The sequence below is a fragment of the Oncorhynchus kisutch genome, linkage group LG16 (genome assembly GCF_002021735.2).
Source record: "Oncorhynchus kisutch isolate 150728-3 linkage group LG16, Okis_V2, whole genome shotgun sequence".
NCBI classification, from domain to species: domain Eukaryota; kingdom Metazoa; phylum Chordata; class Actinopteri; order Salmoniformes; family Salmonidae; genus Oncorhynchus; species Oncorhynchus kisutch.
The window spans coordinates 37,865,094-37,887,261 of record NC_034189.2 but is presented as its reverse complement, the minus strand read 5'-3'; the positions used below and the strand labels follow the sequence as shown (position 1 = coordinate 37,887,261).

Sequence of the window (22,168 nt, the reverse complement as noted above, 5' to 3'; positions counted from 1 at the left end):
AGGAGACTGTCAAACATGACAAGACAACCCCAGCAGGTGTTGCTGGGCAGCTTCAATGTGGTGCTCTTATTCTTCTCACTTTGCTTGGTGAGGTAGATTGTTGCTTTAACTTGATGACCCTTCACATACCTAACCATTTCCTTGGCTCTCTTGTGGAGTGTATCCATTGTTTTCAGTGCCATGATCTCCTTGAGGAGCAGATTCAATGCAAGAGAAGCACAGCCAATGGTTGTGATGTGAGGGTAGGACTCCTCCAATTTAGACCAAGCAGCCTTCATGTTCACAGCATTGTCTGTCACCAGTGCAAATACCTTCTGTGGTCCAAGGTCATTGATGACTGCCTTCAGCTCATCTGCAATGTAAAGACCAGTGTGTCTGTTGTCCCTTATGTCTGTGCTCTTGTAGAATACTGGTTGAGCGGTGGAGATGTAGTTCATTATTCATTGCCCACGAACATTCGACCACCCATCAGAGATGATTGCAATACAGTCTGCTTTCTCTATGATTTGCTTGACCTTCACTTGAACTCTGCATCCAGCAAATGAGTAGATAAAGTATGTCTGGCTGGAATGGTGTATGCTGGGCAAAGAACATTCAGAAATCCCTTCCAATACACAATGCCTGTGCGCATCAGAGGTGAAATAGTTGCATACACAGCTCGAGCAAGACATTCCTCTGACTACATTCCTCCATTGAGTCAAAAAAAAGTCTAATTCTAGGAGGACAATGAGCTGTTGCTATCGAGAAGGTGTCGGCTTTGTCATTTTCACCTCGAACAGAAGTAGAGGGACTTTTGTCAGAGGTTGGTTGTTGTGAGCGATGAGGGAACTTCATGCACTTTGCCAGATGATTCTGCATCTTGTTGCATTCTTCACATATGATGTGGCACAGTATTTGCAAATGTACACAGCTCTTCCTTCTACATTAGCTGCAGTGAAACGTCTCCACACATCACATGCGCCAGTGGCCTTTTCCTGTAAAGATTAGAATCAAATGAAAAAATAAATAAATAAAATACAATTTCATGTACAGATAAATAATTAAGCAGTTAGATTAAACAACTCCTTTGTAAGATAGTTTATAAAACATGTATGGAAACAGGTGGATTAACACTCAGTTAGCAAGCTAAAACCCACATGGCAGCAAAACCTAACTAGCAGAAATTGTTGACAAGTTAGAAATGATTTGAACACTTTGCTGAAGGCTACTATTTACTAGTTAACAAAAAATAATGTATGTCATAAAATATATTCAACCCACCCAGTATTGTAATCAAAACTTACCAGAAAGCAGTCCTTGGCTCAGACAGTGTAGTAATGTGGGCTCAATTAGTCGGCAAGATCTTGAGAATCAGCCACACATGTGATGGAAGAATGCACTGTGCATGGGGAGGGTTGCAATTCCATTGAATTGGGGACAGTTCAACCAAAATATGCCACAAGACCTAGAATTTCCTTATGTGTATCCCACAAAAAAGGTTAATGTTATAAGCAGACTTTTTTCATGAATTTGACCTCTTGAAGCTAGGGGGCACTATTTTTGTTTGGAAAAATAACGTTCCCAAAGTAAACGGCCTATTTCTCAGGACCAGATGCTAGAATATGCATATAATTGATAGATTAGGATAGAAAACACTCTAAAGTTTCCAAAACTGTCAAACTATTGTCTGTGAGTATAACAGAACTTATATTGCAGGCGAAACCCTGAGGAAAATCCAATCAGGAAGTGCCTCTTATTTTGAAACCCTTCTGTTCCTACGCATGTCTAGCCTCCATTTAAAGGGATATTAACCAGATTCATTTTTCTGTGGCCTCCCTAAGGTGTCAACAGTCTTTAGACATAGTTTCAGGCTTTTATTTTGAAAAATGAGCGTGAAGGATCACATTGCGTAAGTGGAGAGCTGGGGGCTCTCAGAGTGAGTTTGTGCGCAATTGAGTAAAGCCGCCATTTTTCCTCCCGCTGTTATGGAAAAAGCTACACACTCGGTTTAAATATTATCAAATATATATTTTTCAAACTACCTGAAGATTGGTTATAAAAAACATTTGACATGTTTCTGTGGACATTATAGATATTATTTGGAATATAGTGGTGACCGCTCTTTCCTGTGGATTTCTGAACATAACGCGACAAACAAACGTCGGTATTTTGGGTATAAAAATAAGAAAACATCTTCGGATAAGAAAACATCCGAAGATCAAAGGTAAACGGTTAATTTGATTGCTTTTCTGATTTTCGTGACCAAGCTTCCTGATGCTAAGTGTACATAATGCTATGCTAGGCTATCGATGAACTTACACACGCTTGGATTGCTTTCGCTGTAAAGCATAACGTCAAAATCTAAGACGACAGGGTGATTAACAAAAGGCTAAGCTGAGTTTCGCAATATTGCACTTGTGATTTCATGAATGTGAATATTTGTTAGTAATATTATTTGACTGTTGCGCTATGCTATTCAGCGGTTGCTGACGAAAATGATCCCGCTACAGGGTTGGGTAGCGTCAAGAAGTTAAGCAAAATTCCCGGGCTTAACCTCCCATCAAAAATGTACAGAAATTTACTGGAAATTGTCCGACCCTTTGCAACCCTATTGCCGAGTAATATACTCAGAAGCAGTGGGTGGTGTGCATGCCTTCGAAGTTTGACCAGGACGCTGCTCCGTCTACCTCTTCTATGAAGACATTGTTTTGGGCCGGCCTATAGGATTAGATCCAATGTCCTGGGTGGTGGTCCGAACAAAGGATCCACTTTGAGAAAGTCGTATTCCTGGTCGTAATGTTGGTAAGTTGACGTCGCTCTTATATCCAATAGTTGTTCCCGGCTGTATGTAATAGCCCAGAAAATCTTAAATGTTAACAATGTAAGAAATAATACATGCATAGTTTCCTAAGGACTCGAAGCGAGGCGAGTACCTCATGAAGCTGTTTGTGAGAATGCCAAGAGTGTGTAAAGCTGTCATCAAGGCAAAGGGTGGCTACTTTGAGGAATCTAAAATATATTTTGATTTGTTTAACACTTTTTTGGTTACTACATGATTCCATATGCGTTATTTCTTAGTTGATGTCTTCACTATTATTCCACAATGTAGAAAATAGTAAAATAAAGAAAAACCCTTGAATGAGGTGTCCAAACCTTTGACTGATACTCTATTATATATCTTTATTTTTGCTACTGCTTGACTCAAGAAATCTTGGTCGACCAACAGCTTATTGAACAAATAATTGACCAGTTTATTAAAATGGGGTCGGCCCTAATCCCAACAATATAAAAGAGTATAAACCTAAACAGCTTAACTTAATATGAAAATATTCACAATGGAAAGCCTAAGAATGTAAGTGGTAGAAACAGAAGTTCAGGAGCAACATTTAGCCTAGCCAGTGTCAAACAAAAACTTGTTGAATAGGGAGTCTCCATCACCTGCAACAACACACAGAGACAGACTGATGTATGAGCAGCAACCACCCACCTTGTCTCCACTGGAATAGAAGAAGTAGCGCAAACGCACTATGTTGCAGTGGTCCAGTTTCCTCATGATCTGCAGCTCCCGGTTCTGAGACAGAGAGACATTGATAAAAATCTGACAACCAGTGAGTATTAGACAAGTCAAACAGGCTAGAGAAGCTACTGTCACACTGAGCTAGTTGCACTCTCCCAGAAGAAACATTCCTCTGATTCTGGACCAGTCAGATACTCTCTTCAATGAGTCTTAAAAGGCGGAGATGGGCTGACAGATCCAGGATTAGAGAAAAGGCTGTTGCGAGAGCACAAGAGAGAAAGAAAGCGAGTGAGAAAGCGCGAGAGAGAGCGCGAGAGAGAGCGAGAGCGAAAGAGAGCGAGAGAGAGAGCGAAAGAGAGCGAGAGAGAGAGCGAAAGAGAGAGCGCGAGAGAGAGAGCGAAAGAGAGCGAGAGAGAGAGCGAAAGAGAGCGAGAGAGAGAGCGAAAGAGAGAGCGCGAGAGAGAGCGAGAGCGAAAGAGAGAGAGAGCGAGAGCGAAAGAGAGCGAGAGAGAGAGCGAAAGAGAGAGCGAAAGAGAGAGCGAGAGAGAGAGCGAAAGAGAGAGCGAGAGAGCGCGAGAGAGAATGAGCGAGCGAGAGAGAGAGCGAGCGAGCAGGAAGAAGCGAGCGAGAAGGAAGGAGGAAGCGAGCGAGCGGAGGAGGAAGCGAGCGAGCGGAGGAGGAAGCGAGCGAGCGGAGGAGGAAGCGAGCGAGCGGAGGAGGAAGCGAGCGAGCGGAGGAGGAAGCGAGCGAGCGGAGGAGGAAGCGAGCGAGCGGAGGAGGAAGCGAGCGAGCGGAGGAGGAAGCGAGCGAGAGGAGGAGGAAGCGAGCGAGAGGAGGAGGAAGCGAGCGAGGAGGAGGAAGCGAGCGAGGAGGAGGAAGCGAGCGAGGAGGAGGAAGCGAGCGAGGAGGAGGAAGCGAGCGAGAGGAGGAGGAAGCGAGCGAGAGGAGGAGGAGGAAGCGAGCGAGAGGAGGAGGAGGAAGCGAGCGAGAGGAGGAGGAGGAAGCGAGCGAGCGAGAGGAGGAGGAAGCGAGCGAGCGAGAGGAGGAGGAAGCGAGCGAGCGAGAGGAGGAGGAAGCGAGCGAGCGAGAGGAGGAGGAAGCGAGCGAGCGAGAGGAGGAGGAAGCGAGCGAGCGAGAGGAGGAGGAAGCGAGCGAGCGAGAGGAGGAGGAAGCGAGCGAGCGAGAGGAGGAGGAAGCGAGCGAGCGAGAGGAGGAGGAAGCGAGCGAGCGAGAGGAGGAGGAAGCGAGCGAGCGAGAGGAGGAGGAAGCGAGCGAGCGAGAGGAGGAGGAAGCGAGCGAGCGAGAGGAGGAGGAAGCGAGCGAGCGAGAGGAGGAGGAAGCGAGCGAGCGAGAGGAGGAGGAAGCGAGCGAGCGAGAGGAGGAGGAAGCGAGCGAGAGGAGGAGGAAGCGAGCGAGAGGAGGAGGAAGCGAGCGAGAGGAGGAGGAAGCGAGCGAGAGGAGGAGGAAGCGAGCGAGCGAGGCCTGGTTCAACCAGGGTTAAATTGGTTAAATCAGGTGTGCTAGTATTAGAATAGATCAAACAAGTGGAATGGCAAGGGGTACTCGAGGAGATTTTTGGGAAACAGCTAAAACACAACCATGTGTGTCCATCACAGAGCTAGTGAAACGTTCAAGATAAGAAACTGAGAATATCTAGTCTGAGTTTGGCACCCTGTTAGGGTCTTAAATTAGAAGCCCACACATGGATAATTTAGGCCAGCTACAACTATCATAGATCATTGTAAAACAGTGACAGCCATAATTGAATGGGGGTCAAATCATGCCAGTGATATCTGAACAGGGAGTAAATTACCCACAGACACATTATAAGATATTTCAAACACTGGCACTGTGCAGCCATTGCAGCACTTGTTTATTGGCACAGTTACGTCAGTCTAAGGAAATCCATGGGTTGAGTTTCCTTTCGGGTGCGACAAGAAGAGATGAACTAATCATCACCTCAATGCTTGAGCTGAAGATGGACTAGGGAGGGATGAGACTCCGCCCCGTTTCAGCTCCAACAGGAAGGGGCGTGTTCTCACAAGACATGACATCACTGGGGACTAGGGCATCATGCACAGGCCGACTGCCAGGATGATTAACCAAACTCCTATCAGTGTGGTACGGCAGGCTACGATCACCATGAGAGAGCAGTCTCACAGCGGTAAGTGACCTGACAAACCTAGTATTTTCAGTCAAATGACAGTATAAATGTGAGCCCATTTAATGTGAGACTCCAGTTAGGGATCTAGTTTCAGTGACGTCATACTGACAGCGACTCAATGGCCTCAAGACAAAGAACTGTCGTTACTCAAAAACACACGGTGCAACAAATACTCTCCGATGTATTCGCCTCTGCAGTGAAATGGTAGTCACCTTGAACCTCTTGTCCTGCAGAACCTTCTTGATGGCTATTAGCTCCCCGGAGTCACACAGTTTAGCCTGGTAGACCACGCCGAACGAGCCGTTGCCGATGACCTTAGTGTCTGTATAGCTGACCTCCTGCGGCCGGTCGGGGCCCTGGCCTGGGGTCGCTACCACTGTGGTCACCTTACTGCCATCTTTGTCTCCTGAGAGAAAAAAAGAGAATAAAGCAATGTCACACAAGAGATGCCGTATAGGACAACTCATTCAGCCACACAGTCTTTACACCAAGAAGCTCCTGTAACATTTCTCATTCTCTCTCGTCACTGCATCTCTAGACGTAGGCTCCGACTGAAGCCTGTGAGCCAGAAATTGAAAGCTGTACTAACCCACTTTTTTTTGCTATGAGTAATTTCCTAGGAGCAGGGCTACCCATGTTAACGGGCTCTGGCAGACACCGTAATGACGACAGCCTGAAAGTACAGTAGAAGGATAAAAGGTTTAGGCGTAAAGGTTGTGGTGAAAATGAGGATGTAGTTTTAGTCTAAGATAATGTGTGGGTGGGGTGCACTGCAAACGGCTAAGCACTTTCCTAGTACTGTTCCTAGTTTGAAGCAGCGCTGCAGGCACCAAATGTTTCCCCACAAAACAGCTCCAATTCAACAACTGCATATCGCCATCGCAACTTTTGACAACATGAAAATTAAAGTCTACTGGAGGTGTGAGTTGACAGACAAAGTCAAAAACTAACAGCCGGTTCCAAATCACTCTTTACCCATCCCGCTTGGCCCTAAGCCTTCATTGTATGCAGATCGCAAGGGCTCTTCTAACCTACCGTTATGGCTGGCACCTGGCTGTGGACCTCAACACAAACCCAAAGAGCACCAAACAATCCTAGATTGCACTGTTTTCGGACCACTATTGTTTTCATATATATATATATATATTTTACCTCTTGGTGATGTAATTCGGAAACATAATGTTAACTTTCAATACTATGCGGACGATACACAGCTGTACATTTAGATGAAACATGGTGAAGCCCCAAAATTGCCCTCCCTGGAAGCCTGTGTTTCAGACATAAGGAAGTGGATGGCGGCAAATGTTTTGACTTGTGAACTCGGACAAAACAGAGATGCTAGTTCAGATCCCAAGAAACATAGATATCTTCTGTTGAATCTGACAATTAATCTTGATGGTTGTACAGTCGTCTCAAATAAAACTGAAGGACCTCGGCGTTACTCTGGACCCTGATCGCTCTTTTGAAGAACATATCTTTCTGTCCAAAACTGATGCAGAAGAGTTAATTCATGCTTTTGTCACTTCTAGGCTAGACTACTGCAATGTTCTACTTTCTGGCTACCCGGATAAAGCACTAAACTTCCGTTAGTGCTGAACACAGCTGCTAGAATCTTGACTAAAACCCCCAAATTCCATCATATTACTCCAGTGCTTGCCTCTCTACACTGGCTTCCTGTAAAGGCTAGGGCTGATTTCAAGGTTTTACTGCTAACCTACAAAGCATTACATGGGTTTCCTACTACCCATCTCTCCGATTTGGTCCTGCCGTACATACCTACACATACCCTACGGTCACAAGACGCAGGCCTCATTGTCCCTAGAATATCTAAGCAAACAGCTGGAGGCAGGGCCTTCTCCTATAGAGCTCCATTTTTATGGAATGGTCTGCCTATCCATGTGAGAGATGCAGACTCAGTCTCAACCTTTAAGTCTTTACTGAAGACTCATCTCTTCAGTGGGTCATATGATTGAGTGTAGTCTGGCCCAGGAGTGTGAAGGTGAACAGAAAGGCTCTGGAGCAACGAACCACCCTTGCTGTCTCTGCCTGCCCGGTTCCCTTCTCTCCACCGGGATTCTCTGCCTCTAACCCTATTACGGGAGCTGAGTCACTGGCTTACTGGTGCTCTTCCATCCCATCCCTAGGAAGGGTGCGTCACTTGAGTGGGTTGAGTCATTGACGTGATCTTCCTGTCCGGGTTTGGAGCCCCCCTCGCGTTCATGCTGTGGGGGAGATCTTCGTGGGCTATACTCAGCCTTGTCTCAGGGAAGTATGTTGGTGGTTTGAAAATATCCCTCTAGTGGTGTTGGGGCTGTGCTTTGGCAAAGTGGGTGTGGTTATATCCTGCCTGGGTGACCCTGTCCGGGGGTATAGTCGAACAGGACCACAGTGTCCCCTGACCCCCCGTCTCAGCCTCCAGTATTTATGCTGCATTAGTTTGTGTCGGGGGGTTTTGGTCAGTCTTATGTCTGGAGTATTTCTCCTTTCTTATCCGTTGTCCAGTGTGAATTGAAGTATGCGCTCTCTAATTCTCTCTCTCTCCCTCCTCCCTACCAGAGGACCTGAGCCCTGGGACAATCCCTCAGGACTACCTAGCCTGATGACTCCTTGCTGTCTGCAGTCCACCTGGTCGTGCTGCTGCTCCAGTTTAAACTGTCCTGCCTGCGGCTATGGAATCCTGAACTGGTCACCGGACATGCTACCTTGTCCCGGACCTGCTGTTTTCGACTCTCTCGCAACCGTACCTGCTGTCTCCAACTCTGAATGCTCAGCTATGAAAAGCCAACAGACATTTACTCCTGAACTGCTGACCTGTTGTATAATAATAATTATTATTATTAGAGCCTGCTGGTCATCTATGAACATTTGAACATCTTGGCCATGTACTGTTATAATGTCAACCCAGCCCAGCCAGAAGAGGACTGACCACCCCTCAGAGCCTGGTTCCTCTCTAGGTTTCTTTCTGGGTTCCTGCCTTTATAGGGAGTTTTTCCTAGCCACCGTGCATCTACATCTGCATTGTTTGCTGTTTGGGGTTTTAGGCTGATTTTCTATACAGCACTTTGTGACATTGTCTGATGTAAAAAGGTCTTTATAAATACATTTGATTGATTGACAGAGCTTTATAAATAGCAGTGCCAGAACCTGTCAATCTCTAAAGTTCTACTCTTCTACGAACTAAAATGTGGTTGAACGCTCCAAGAAGTGCATCAAAATGATGAAGTCTACCACAATGCTGTTTCTGGAAATTGACAAGCCAAAACAACATTATACAGCCTAAAACTGCTAGTAAACTCCACCAGCATGCCCCATCAAAGCAAATCTTATTAGTTACATGCACCGAATACAACAGTGAAATGCTTCATTATGAGCCCCTAAACAACAATGCAGTTTTAAAAAATACAGATAAGAATAAGAGATAAAAGTAACAAGTAATTCAAGAGCAGCAGTGAAATAACAATAGCGAGACTATATACAGGGGGGTACCGATACAGAGTCAATGTGCTGGGGTAGTATGTACATGTAAGTAGATTTATTAAAGTGACTATGAATAGATTACACCACTGCTACTCTCTGTTGTCAAGAGGGGGTACTGCAAATAGTCTGGGTAGCCATTTGATTAGATGTTCAGGAGTCTTATGGCTTGGGGATAGAAGCTGTTTAGAAGACTCTTGGACCTAGACTTGGCGTTCCGGTACCGCTTGCCGTGCGGTAGCGGAGAGAACAGTCTATGACAAGGGTGGCTGGAGTCTGACAATTTTGGGGGCCTTTCTTTGACACCGCCTGGTTTAGAGGTCCTGATGTAAGAAAGCTTGATGTACAAGGCCGTTCGCACAACCCTCTTGTAGTGCCTTGCGGTCGGAGGCCGAGCAGTTGTCATACCAGGCAGTAGATATTCAACCGTATTCATGGTTGAATTGGCATGAAAGACACCTGTGGTGAAGTATTCCATAAAGTGAATGATATGCCGTAGGAGTTTGGTCTTGAAACATAATGAATGAAAAAACAGATCTCACAAGAACAGCTGGACCTCTGTCCATGAGTGACTTGACAGAGTCCCCCTGCATAGGAATTAGCAACATGAGAAATGGAGAAGAGCCATTATTACCATTGAGCCTTTCTACGCCACTGTTTGCAAGGAAGACATGCGGGGAAGTAAAATCCATGACACGCTTGGAAAATATTAGTCCTGGGTATCCATTAGACACCAAAACGGAATAATTAGAAAACACTCTGGAACAAGGAGAGACTACCTGGACATGTTCAATAAGAAAAAAAAGCCTAATTGCTTTCCTTGGCTAAATGTTTTCAAGCATTCCAGTTGCGAGTCCTAATGAACATGACCTTGGCCTGGCAGCCACTCTCACCAATTTACTAGAGATAATTTATCATCTCAGATCTTGCAAGGAACGTAGAGTGGGCTTGATGGTTCGTTAAATACAGCGGGATTCTTTTTTCCAGACGCTTTAAAATGGCCACTCCATACTTTGAAGATTTAGCTCTAGGCCTATATATTAGTGATTATACCATGTAGGAGTGTTGGTGTAGCACTGACCTCTTAGCACCCTGCAATCTGTTTTACAACCAGCACTTACAAATCTCTGTGTGCACACACACAGAGAGTGCCCTTATGCCCGTCTAACACTGACCTCTGATATTACTGCCTTGGCTACTGCAGAGGCTTGACGAGAGAAGAGACATTGCAGCAGCAGAATTTCACAACAGCTACATCGGGGGATCCAGCACTGAACTCTGTACAGCGTTGTTACCGTCTGGGTCAGAAGTCAAGGGATAGAGGAAATACTAGAGTTTTAACAAAATGTTAAATACACATTATCAATGTGCCAATCCTGTCTGAACACGCTGCATCTCTATGTAGGAAGCCACTGAGCTCATAATGCAGTAGAATAGTTGGGAATTTGGTCTCGCGGGTCAGACCACTCCAGGTCACGCACTTCCTCCCTTTCTGTGCTGAGTAGCAGGAAAGTGGAGCAAAATGTCAGAGCTGCCAAAGCCTGACGGGGAAGGGAGGGACAGAGCAGAGAGTACTGCCAAATTAGGCATCTCCTCCTCCTCTGAACACACACACACAGAAAACAAGCACCCAACCGGAAGCCTGACACCATGTTACTACTGCAGGGGATGGAATTGTAATGAGGACAATGTTGATTATAATGGTGATCACTGAAGTTAAAGACTGACAATCAGAGATTACAGATTTGACGAGACTGTTCATTATTCTAATGTGTTTGACAGTGTCTACAGTCAGTGACTATTGTTTATCCTCGAAATGTCAAAAGAGAAACCCGATACCAGGGTGTAGGCCTCAACACCTCTTCCTGTGGTAAATCCTCTAACAACACCCCCCGTACTCATCTCTGGGTCTGAAAGGAGAGACAGAGCAAAGCACATTAAAGCAAAAGGCCCTTAATGAAAATCCCTACCCTGACCACTGCATCACGCTTTGGGCAGCTGTGCAATAGTCCTATAGTCACACACTGGAGCATCTATCCATTGGCTGCTCTCTCTTAGTTTAGCACTGCATGAAGAGATTGGGTCTGATAGGAATCCAATTGGCCAGTCTACCACAGAAATACAATTACTAGAACAGACATTCCTAAGTCCTGTTCTACAATGAGTATTGAGTAAAATTGCACTGGCCTGATGGGTCTTTATCCCTTTGAGTAATTCTATTTCTGTGGACCTGCCCCTGAACAACACTTTAATTATTTGTTATTCTTCTCTCTTCATTATTTTAGCTATTTTCTTCAAATGGAAGAATTGCATTATGGTCCCGAAAAGCACAGAAACATAGCGTCCCCTGCATGTACACTAGAGGTCGACCGATTATGATTTTTCAACGCCGATACCAATTATTGGAGGACCAAAAAAAAAAACAGATACCGATTAATTGGCCGATTACTTTTTTTTTTATGTATTTATTTGTAATAATGATAATTACAACAATACTGAATGAACACTTTTATTTTAACTTTATATAATACAATTAATCAAATCAATTTAGCCTCAAATAAATAATGAAACATGTTCAATTTGGTTTAAATAATGCAAAAGCAAAGTGTTGGAGAAGAAAGTAAAAGTGCAATATGAACCATGTAAAAAAGCTAACGTTTAAGTTCCTTGCTCAGAACATATGAAAGTTGGTGGTTCCTTTTAACATGAGTCTTCAATATTCCCAGGTAAGATGTTTTAGCTTGAGGTTATTATAGCAATTATAGGACTATTTCGCTCTATACCATTTGTATTTCATATACCTTTGACTATTGGATGTTCTTTTAAGAACTTTAGTATTGCCAGTGTAACAGTATAGCTTCTGTCCCTCTCCTCGCCCCTACCTGGGCTCGAACCAGGAACACATTGACAGCCACCCTCGAAGCATCGTTACCCATCACTCCACAAAAGCCGCGGCCCTTGCAGAGCAAGGGGAACAACTACTCCAAGTCTCAGAGCGAGTGACTTTTGAAACACTATTAGCGCGCACCCCGCTAACTAGCTAGCCATTTCACATCAGTTACACCAGCCTAATCTCGGGAGTTGATAGGCTTGAAGTCATAAACAGCGCAATGCTTGAAGCATTGCGAAGAGCTGCTGGCAAACGCACAAAAGTGCTGTTTGAATGAATGCTTACGAGCCTGCTGGTGCCTACTACCACTCAGTCAGACTGCTCTATCAAATCATAGACTTAATTATAACATAACACACAGAAATACGAGCCTTAGGGCATTAATATGGTCGAATCCGGAAACTATTATTTCGAAAACAAAACGTTTATTCTTTCAGTGAAATATGGAACCGTTCCGTATTTTATCTAACGGATGGCATCCCTAAGTCTAAATATTGCTGTTAGATTGCACAACCTTCAATGATATGTCATAATTACGTAAAATTCTGGCAAATTAGTTCAAAATGAGCCAGGCGGCCCAAACTGTTGCAAATACCCTGACTCTGTGTGCAATGAACGCAAGAGAAGTGGCACAATTTCACATGGTTAATATTGCCTGCTAACCTGGATTTCTTTTAGCTAAATATGCAGGTTTAAAAATATATACTTCTGTGTATTGATTTTAAGAAAGGTATTGATGTTTATGGTTAGGTACACGTTGGAGCAACGACAGTCCTTTTTCGCGAATGCGCAACGCATCAATTATATCCAACGCAGGACATGCTAGATAAACTAGTAAGATCAACCATGTGTAGTTATAACTAGTGATTATGATTGATTTTTATAAGATAAGTTTAATGCTAGCTAGCAACTTACCTTGGCTTCTACTGCATTCGCGTAACAGGCAGGCTCATCGTGGAGTGCAATGAGAGGCAGGTGGTTAGAGCGTTGGACTAGTTAACCGTAAGGTTGCAAGATTGAATCCCTGAGCTGACAAGGTAAAAATCTGTCATTCTGCCCCTGAATCAGGCAGTTAACCCACCGTTCCTAGGCCGTCATTGAAAATAAGAATGTGTTCTTAACTGACTTGCCTAGACAAAAGGTGTGGAAAAAATTAATAAATAAAAAAAATCTGGCAAAATCTGCGTCAATTTTTTTTATACAGATTTCTGATTGTTATGAAAACTTGAAAATCGGCCCTAATTAAATCAGCCATTCCGATTAATCGGTCGACCTCTAATCCAGGACCTATATAATAGGCAGTGTCAGAGGAAAGCCCATAAAATTATCAGAGACTCCAGTCACCCAAGTTATAGACTGTTTTCTCTGCTACCGCACGGCAAGCCAAGTCTAGGACCAAAAGGCTCCTCAACAGCTTCTACCCACAAGCCATACCATGAGACTGCTGAACAATTCATAAAATCGCCACCGGACAATTTAAAATGAACCCTCCCCGCATCCCTTTTGTACACTCACTGTGTTTGTTAACTATGCATAGTCGCTTCGCCCCCACCTACATGTACAGACTACCTCAACTAGCCTGTACCCCTGCACACTGACTCTGTACCGGTGCCCCCTGTATATAGCCTCGTTATTGTTATTCTTGTGTTACTTTTATTATTACTTTTTATTTTAGTCTACTTGGTAAATATTTTCTTCTTCTTAAATTGCACTGTTGGTTACGGGCTTGTAAGTAACCATTTCACGGTCAAGTCTACACTTGTATTCGGCGCATGTGACTAATAACATTTGATCACATGACCAGAACAATTAGTTCAATGGTCTACTGCAGAGCTCTCCAACCCTGTTCCTGGAGAGCTGCCTTCCTGTAGGTTCGCACTCCAACCCCGGTTGTGACTAACCTGATGCAGTTAATCAACCAGCTAATTATTAGAATCAGGTGCTCTAGATTAGGGTTGGAGCGAAAACCTACAGGATGGTAGCTCTCCAAGAACAGGGTTGGAGAGCCCTGGTCTACTGACAGCCCAATTCCTATAAGGGACTGACTGACTGGCCCCTAACACTGGCGGCTTCCCATTTCCTAAGTCAGGGCTAGGATGTGGGTTATGGAGGGTCAGCCCCACAGAAAACATGGAAACAATTGACCAGATAGAGCTCTGTAACCATTTCTGAAGAATTGGTTTAGTATTATTGCTCTGTCAACAGGTTTACACCCCTTGTTGTGGGACACCCTTAAGGCTTAGATTGGAAAGGTTTAGTTTAGACTGTCTTAAGTCCAGAGAGAAAAATGACCTCTTGCTGAACAGACAGAGATCGTGCCTGACTGACAGTCAGACAGTTACAGGACTGTCTCAAACAGTGTCACAGGATTTTTTTGCCATATTATGTTGATACCTTCAGATTAATGTTATCCCCCATTAATCATCATTGGGGTTAATACTATGAAAATATTATGTTTGAAATTGTTATGTCACTGATACACTTCCCATAGCATGCCCAACATTCTGCTATGAGCTACACATGAAAGCCAGGCATCTTACAACTTTTAATTAGACATTTTTCAGAGTTGTGTAATGGAAAGGTAATGCGAAACCTCTTGGATTGCAGAACTCATGTAATGTGTTCCCGGTAGTACCGAGTTCTGAGCATATACCTACATTTTCCTCGCACATTCCAAAGCCTGACTGGTGGTGAGCCATTTCCCCTCCCCACAGGGACCAGAGGCTCGGCCCACGTCAACAGCTACATCAAAGCCTTTCATTTCCTTCTGTACACTGACTCACACTATCATCATAACATCACACTGGCTACCATTATCAACAGAGTCGATACACTACCCAGATGCACATTATCAAATGTACGCAGTGAGGGATGCAAGCTGAGAACCATTCACACAGACTTGCAGGCGACGCAAACAAGCGGACACAGACAACACATGATGCTCTTAGGTTGGAAATGATAGAGATCTGGTTTCAGAGACACAGCTGCCATTTGGTCACTCAGTTCTTGAAAACAAGCTTCGCAATCAAAACGGTCCTCCTCACACAAAGATAGGGTTGGGGAGTAAATGATTACATGTAATCTGATCATGTTACCAGCTAAAATATTGTAATCAGATTACAGACACTTGAAAAACTAGATTACTTCTTGGATTACATTCAGAAAGTATGTTTGTGAAAAAATATATTTTGTTCAGAAAGTATGTTTGTTTTCTCAATGACATTAAATTCAGCGTTGAAACAAGGCCCAAGTCAGAGACCACTATGACGACGCCAAATAGATTTGATAGATCATTTGCCTTCTTCTAATACCTAATGGAAAGTAATCCAAAAGTAACTGAAAGTGATCAGATTACATTACCGAGTTTGGGTAATCCCAAAAAATTACATTACTGATTACAATTTTGGACATGTAACTAGTAACTAACAGATTACATTTAGAAAGTAACCTACCCAACCCTGCATACACAGAGTACTGTCATTGACTGCAGTATAGATGTAATTTAAAAAATCTTTATAAGGGCAGGGGATAAAAGCTAAATACTTTTTTTGTTCATGGCCAGCTGCTTTGGAAACTCCTCAGAGGGGGCAGGATGCAGAGCGAGTAACTAAGCGAGCGAGCGAGTCACAAGCTGTTCTAGGTTTGCAGTTGCATCATGATGCTGCTAATACCAGTTCTTCAGATCTGGGGCCACGTTCCCAGCCGCCACGTTCAGCAGACAGACTGAGAGCGATGCGTTCACACAGACAAATGCGATTACGATTGGAACGCAGGCCTGCAGGGCCTGAGCACTATATGGTTAGCCGTTATATTACAAGGGTCTACCTTCTGCACGTACTGTAAGCAGGGCAGTACACTGGGGAGAAAGTGAAGCTCATCGCACACAACTGCTTATCCACTAGGAATAATGTCTCACTTCAATGTGGCGAGGGGAAGAATGCAATGAGGGTTTGATTTGCTTGAGCAATCCTGTAAAGGAAAGGCTTGTGTTTTTGTGTCTTAGCCCAATACTGCCAAAAGCTGGTGTGTGTGTGTGTGTGTGTGAAGAGAACTGAAACAAGTTAGTGATACTACTGTAGGCGTGGGTGTGTGAGTATTCAACATTGCCTTACAGCATGTTTGATTAAGGTCTTTGGATCAAAAGCTGTTCCTCTGAGAACAAAGTGAGCAGAGTGACGAGGAGCCCGATACCGGCTCAGCACTTTGCTATGTGATGAGTCAGAGCAGAGCCTGTGACAACACAGGCACATTTCCCACCCACCCAAAATCTCTCTGACACACACAGGCTGTGAACAACCTTTTTCATACAGAGCCACCTTTACTCTTTTTTAAAAAGAAAGTATTGCTATTATCATCCAATTCCCTAAACATTTTTCAGTTTAGCTGTGAGAGATGGGTGGAACCAGCCTTTTCTTGTCTTCATTCAGAATGTTGATGGACAATACTCATAAACTATCAACTGACAGAAATTCATCATTTCTATCAATTTCAGCTTTTTTTATGAGAATGTGTCTTAACACATTGGCATTCCTTCTCCAACACAAACCACAACCAGGTGAGGACGTATCCTAACGCTGCTTGGTTTGTAGGTTGCCATAGTGCCTCTGCCACGGTGAGTCAGCACGTGATTCCCTCTGATAAGGTGCGGTTTAGCACAACGGGGAGGGAAAGAGCACCCGTGCCACTAAGTATAGTGTTGTAAGCGGAGGATGCTTCTCTGTTGCTACATACACACACTCAGCCCAAAATACTGCCCTGTAGGTGAGGCCAATCCCGCAAAATAAACACAGACATAACCCACACACTGAGACCAAGAGCTGGGGGATGTAACACTAACTGCTCCCCAAAACAAAATCCCAAACCCTTTTCTTTGACGTGTAATGTGCATATTCAGCTATACTTTGCTTATGGCTACATTAGCTGATGTCAAGACTATCATGCACACGAGTCAAATATATGTATGCCGGTGGCACAACCGCCAATAAGGACATTGATTTATTTGAGGTTCCTTACCAGCGGAGTTAATCCCAAAGGCCACGGGGAGAAGCCCTGACGCCGGAGCAGCAGTAGCTCAGCAACAGGAAGGAAACAGGACACCAGAGGAGACGCACAACCCACTGAACTGGTCACAAGACCCTTGGCATGTTCGTGACAGTCGGGTCGTAGTAAGCCTGCTGAGAATAAACAGCAAATGTAATCCTATTTTTCATTCAGAGCGGAGTGAGTCGGTGCGGGGGAAAAAAAGCCAATTCAACGAGCCAGGCAGCTAGCGACAGTCTTGAAGGATCTGCTGAGGTCTCATATCTGGCTCCAATTTTCTCCCCTAAGTGTTACTAAGAGTGGATCAAGGGCAGCTGAAATGGAATTACGTAACGGCACCTCTCTTCTTTATGAGCATCTCACATCGCGTTATGCTGTTACAGCATAACGCAAGGCCACATGGAAGAATGAGACAAATTAGGCGCTTTTGATGATAACATATGGGCGTAAATAATATATGATGACTTGAACAAACAATAAAAAGGCTATTTTTGAAAATGTGGTGGACTTTGGTCTTCTCATATGATCCAATTAGATGAGGACTTTAAATGTACTTTTCCCTTCAGTAGACTCCCAAATCAATTAGGGTTCTTTATCAGCTGTTTTAACTGCATCACCAAGGCTGCGTTTACACAAGCAGTCCAATTCATATTAAAAAACTTTTAACCCTAAATTAGTCCTTTGACCAATCACGTCAGGTTTTTTCACATTAGATCTTTTTCAAAGCTGACCATCAGAAATGTGCTGCCTGTGTAAATGCAGCCCAAGGCATGTCAACTGACCTTCATTACCATGTTTAATGTTCAGTAGGACTCACCATAGCAAACAAATGAACATTTGTATTTCTAATTGGGCATACCTAGTCAGTTGCACAACTGAATGCATTCAACATAAATGTGTCTTCCGCATTTAATCCAAATGAATCTACCTTCACGTCATCGGCGCCCGGTAGCAGTTGTTGTTGGGGGTTAACTGCCTTGCTCAAGAGCAGAGCGGCAGATATTTCCACCTTGCCGGCTCTGGGATTCCAAACCAGCGATTTTACAGATACTGGCCCAACGCTCTTAACCGCTAGGCTACCTGCTGCAAAGATTAGGGTTTACTCTGTTTTCAACTGTTTGGTGCCTACTGAACGTTTCCCTTGGAGAACATATGGAGAACATATCTAATTATGATCAATGCCGCCACCTCACCCACCCGCATATCACCCAGTCATCCGTCGATGTTCACATACTCTGCCTTCACGTCCTCCTTCTCCTCCTCTCCCCAGCTGGACATTACATCTGATGCTTTCTTCTCCAGATCCCTATTTCCATTTCCTCCTGGCTAGTACACAATAGACTATGTAATACACCACTAGGGGGCAAAGCCTTCTCCGAATACAAATGAGGGCTAAAAAGGTAATCTTAAGGTGAGCTATTTCCCAACATCTTTGTCCAGGTTCTTTAATTTGTACATCAGCAAACAAACACCAAGGCATAGCTCAACATTAATGCTTGTTCTCTTGTCCGGGACAAGTAAAAATATAGATTTTAGTCAAAAATATATATAAATCACAATATCAAACAATTACTCCGATCAGAATAATATTCAAATCAATTTTTCATATTCAAGATGTCTACATTTCAAAGTGTAGTTGATATGCATATTGGCTAGTCTAATGTCCAAAACGATGCTGATATGAGGAAGGCGGCAGAAAATGTAGGCAAACTTTAATGAGACATTTAATAAAATAAATATAAGTTAAACGCCAGTTATGTTTGACAAATATAATGAAGGATAATTAACATTAATGTCTAAAGGCTTGATTAATATGCTATTGAAACCAGCATTTTTATTTCATAAAAACATAAGTACTTGGTTGTCATTGTAATGTTGCAATATTTTATAGGCTACCAAAGTGGGCCAACCATCCTCCAGGAGAGCCTTAAAAAAAAGCTTAAATAATAATAATAATAAACGTAAAAAATTAAAAAACATGTTACCTACATTTTTGTCTGATTCTCTATGGTAAAAAATATGTATTGTATTTTGTAAAGAGGCTTGATATTTTGGACAAGTTAATTTTTTTATCTGTCCTAGGACAAGTGACTAAAAAGTTAATGTCAAGCCCTGTAAGTCTACACTGATGTGAGAGAAAAGAGCATAGCCCACTGTCATCTTATGTGCACACATAAACAGGATGACTCTCCAAAGATGGGAACTTGGTTTTGGCCCATTTATAATGTAATTAAGTCGATGTGTTGAAACGAGACAGTTATTTGCTCTCCAAGGGTTGACCAGGCTTTTCAGTAGAAAGACATTTTAAAAAGCACCAACAGGTCAGGACTGACTGGAGTCATATGACCAACCATGGATACCTTCAGAGACGCAGGCAGACACCCGATTCTGCGGACCAATCAGAAAGTCCAGGTGCTGCCCCCATTTTCTGGGGTCTGCGGATGCTGCACGGCAGAGCAGGGGCCAGCAGCTCTCCATGCGCTGGGCAACTTGTCAATTATTGAGCTGAACAAAGTGCTGATGAGCTGTGTGACCTGGCTGGCTGTGTGAACCTCCAAAAGTAGTAGTAGTCAGAACTAGCCTCATTTACCAGATGTTGAAGCTTTACTAGAAGTAGACCTATGCAGCAAAAGCATCCAGTATGGAGAATTTAGATGAAGATCAATGAATTTGGTGAAAGGCTGATGCTCCTATGTGCCAGTTATTATTTTGATGAACCAAGCAATCTTATATTGGCATTAGATGCGAGTATAATGAAATGGAGCTACAATGGAATCCTACAGAAAAGTTAAGTGGCGTTTTAGGTTTTTATCCCACTTTCACAAACCCTTTGGCAAAGACCAATGATACTGTGGGTGACACCTGACCCAACAGTCTAGCAAAACCGACCTGCAGTACATACTGTAGGCTCTCCAATCTACTGGTCTGGATTCATTCTGCAGCCGCGGGGCTTCATCTGACCTAACCCTGCTCGATACCCGAGAGAGCTCAATCAACACTACCCATGGTGTGTCTGCCTCAGAGCTGCAGGGTGGGGGATGAGTGGATTGGACATGACAATGTTTCCCTAGGCATGCCCTATCAGCTCTTTCACGAATCCATTGTTTCGATACTTCCAAAAATCAAGGGGTCAATCTCTAAAGCAGAGGTAAGGCTCAAATGCAGTGATCACTAGTTTACACATTGAGCACTACAAGCAAACATACTTTTGCATCTAGGCTATTTTATGGTCGTTAATAATATGATCAGTGATCATTTGGAAAGCTCCAATGGTATCTTACCATCCATTTACATTTTTTATGATCACGTTTCTCAATAATCCCAGACATAATGCTAATAACGTCATGCAAAATACCAGACGGTGGCTCTAAGTGCACTGGTTGGGTCTAGGTGACAACGGTTAACTAAGCATATGACTTGGACAGTGAATGGGAGAGTAACGTTACTGTCTGAAAATGTGTGGACCCATATGGCATTTCAGTATTAAATGTAAATTAGGCTAGGCCTAGTCCACTTCAATATATCAATAATTTACCCTTTTCTCATAATAGCAGCAGCAGAGTATTATGACAAAAAAAAGCACAGAGAACATTTCAGATTTTTTGTTTGTCGTAAACTAGCGTTTAACTCTATGGTCATACTTACTGCTGACTTTCATACTGCCAAATGCTGAGGGCTGCGGCACTGTCTTGCAGCTCTCCGCAAAGGAGGTGGTTCTGGGCCGACCGGACATATTCCAATCCAAGATATCCCCGCTTCGTCTTCAGTCGAATCGTACTTTTCCCAGTACTATTAGTCTTTTGACTTTCCAGTTCTATTAGTCTTTTACTTAATTGGTAGCTAATTCCACGATAGAGGTCTGCTTCTTCTTATATCGTTCTAGCACGAACTAGCCAGCCAGCTAGCTAGCTAGCAAACTAATTTCGAACCGGTCAGCTGTGTCAGGTCTCGAGCTGTCGTCCAGCCACATTCAGCAAGAATCTGTCATTCCTTTTATTTTGTATGTTCTTTTCACTTACCTAGGCTAACGTTACAAAGGCATTCTATGAAATAACGTCCTGAGATAGGTGTCTCATAAATTGGGCCTCTCAAAGTTGCCAGTACATTTTTTTTAAACACAACCGTAAACAGGAATAGGCTACATACAGTGGCATGAACGTCAAGTCTGCTTACATTGAATGATTACCCAAAGAAAACAATATCAGGTCCAATAGCAAATCTTCATATTCTTATATGGAGACTAAAGGATCCGACAGCACCAGCCATGGCGGCTCCCAGTCTCAGACCGACCAACATTCAAATCGGACACAAATGAACAAAATTCACGATTTTAGGCCGAAAGAAACGCACGGACGTTTCAGTGACAACTTCGCCCTCATAAACACGGAAGCAATTGTCGATAGTCCTTGCTGGCTGACGGCGACGTGAAAGACTATCGCAAATGTATTTTTTGTTGAAAATAGTTATGATACAGCTCCACCAAATCTGAAATTCTCTTTTGATTCCTTCTTTCTCTGTCTGCTACTTCTCTTTGTCAGACTACGAGCAGAACAACGCAAATTACTTAAACTATTGAGTGGGTGAATCTCTTTTCACGATTTCCACTAGATAGCACAGCCACAAAGTCAATGTGCCCCTATTGTAAAGATTCATGAAAAGAAAACACAAATTTTTGGTCTTAATTTCAGGCCATGGTTAGGTATACGGTAAGGATAAAAAACATTTTAAGAAAATATTTTTAGAAATGGGCGGGGTTTATTGCTTTGTGACTGTGGTAACTAGTGACGACCCTCTACGCAAATCTTAAACTACGGGAATATCGAATTGTGCACGCTCAATCAGACGCGAGGAGGTCACGTCGACCAATCCAACGCGAATCCATACGAAATTTGTGAGAACAAACGCCCAATGAGCGCGTTGATGAGCGCGTCTACTGCCGCTACTGTCAAGAAAAAATGTATCTAAAGGTATTTCGACATACCACCTAATGGTGCAGAAGAGTGTATTCATGGGTGCCAAGGAAAGCCAGGCTTAGCCAAATATTTGACAAATATTACAAATGTAAAAAACATTCCCTTTCGTCTCTTGCTTTCTTTTAATAATT

The 22,168-nt window shown here is 43.5% G+C and overlaps 1 protein-coding gene across 4 annotated transcripts in view; it reads right to left on the bottom strand.

Moving 5' to 3' along the window:
- Positions 1 to 21,656, bottom strand: part of LOC109906776 (glycogen synthase kinase-3 beta-like) — a 42,375-nt gene extending 20,719 nt beyond the window's left edge. For 2 of the 4 annotated variants that reach the window (XM_031792344.1, XM_031792346.1), the window contains exons 1-3: positions 20,710 to 21,656; positions 5,873 to 6,066; positions 3,467 to 3,550 (exon numbers count right to left, since the gene is read on the bottom strand). In XM_031792344.1, the coding sequence (XP_031648204.1) occupies positions 3,467 to 3,550; positions 5,873 to 6,066; positions 20,710 to 20,797 (366 nt within the window). In that variant the 5' untranslated portion in view covers positions 20,798 to 21,656. The remainder of the gene's footprint in view (positions 1 to 3,466; positions 3,551 to 5,872; positions 6,067 to 20,709) is intronic. The other 2 variants (XM_031792345.1, XM_031792347.1) reach the window with 1 other exon arrangement.
- Positions 21,657 to 22,168: the final 512 nt, after the last annotated feature.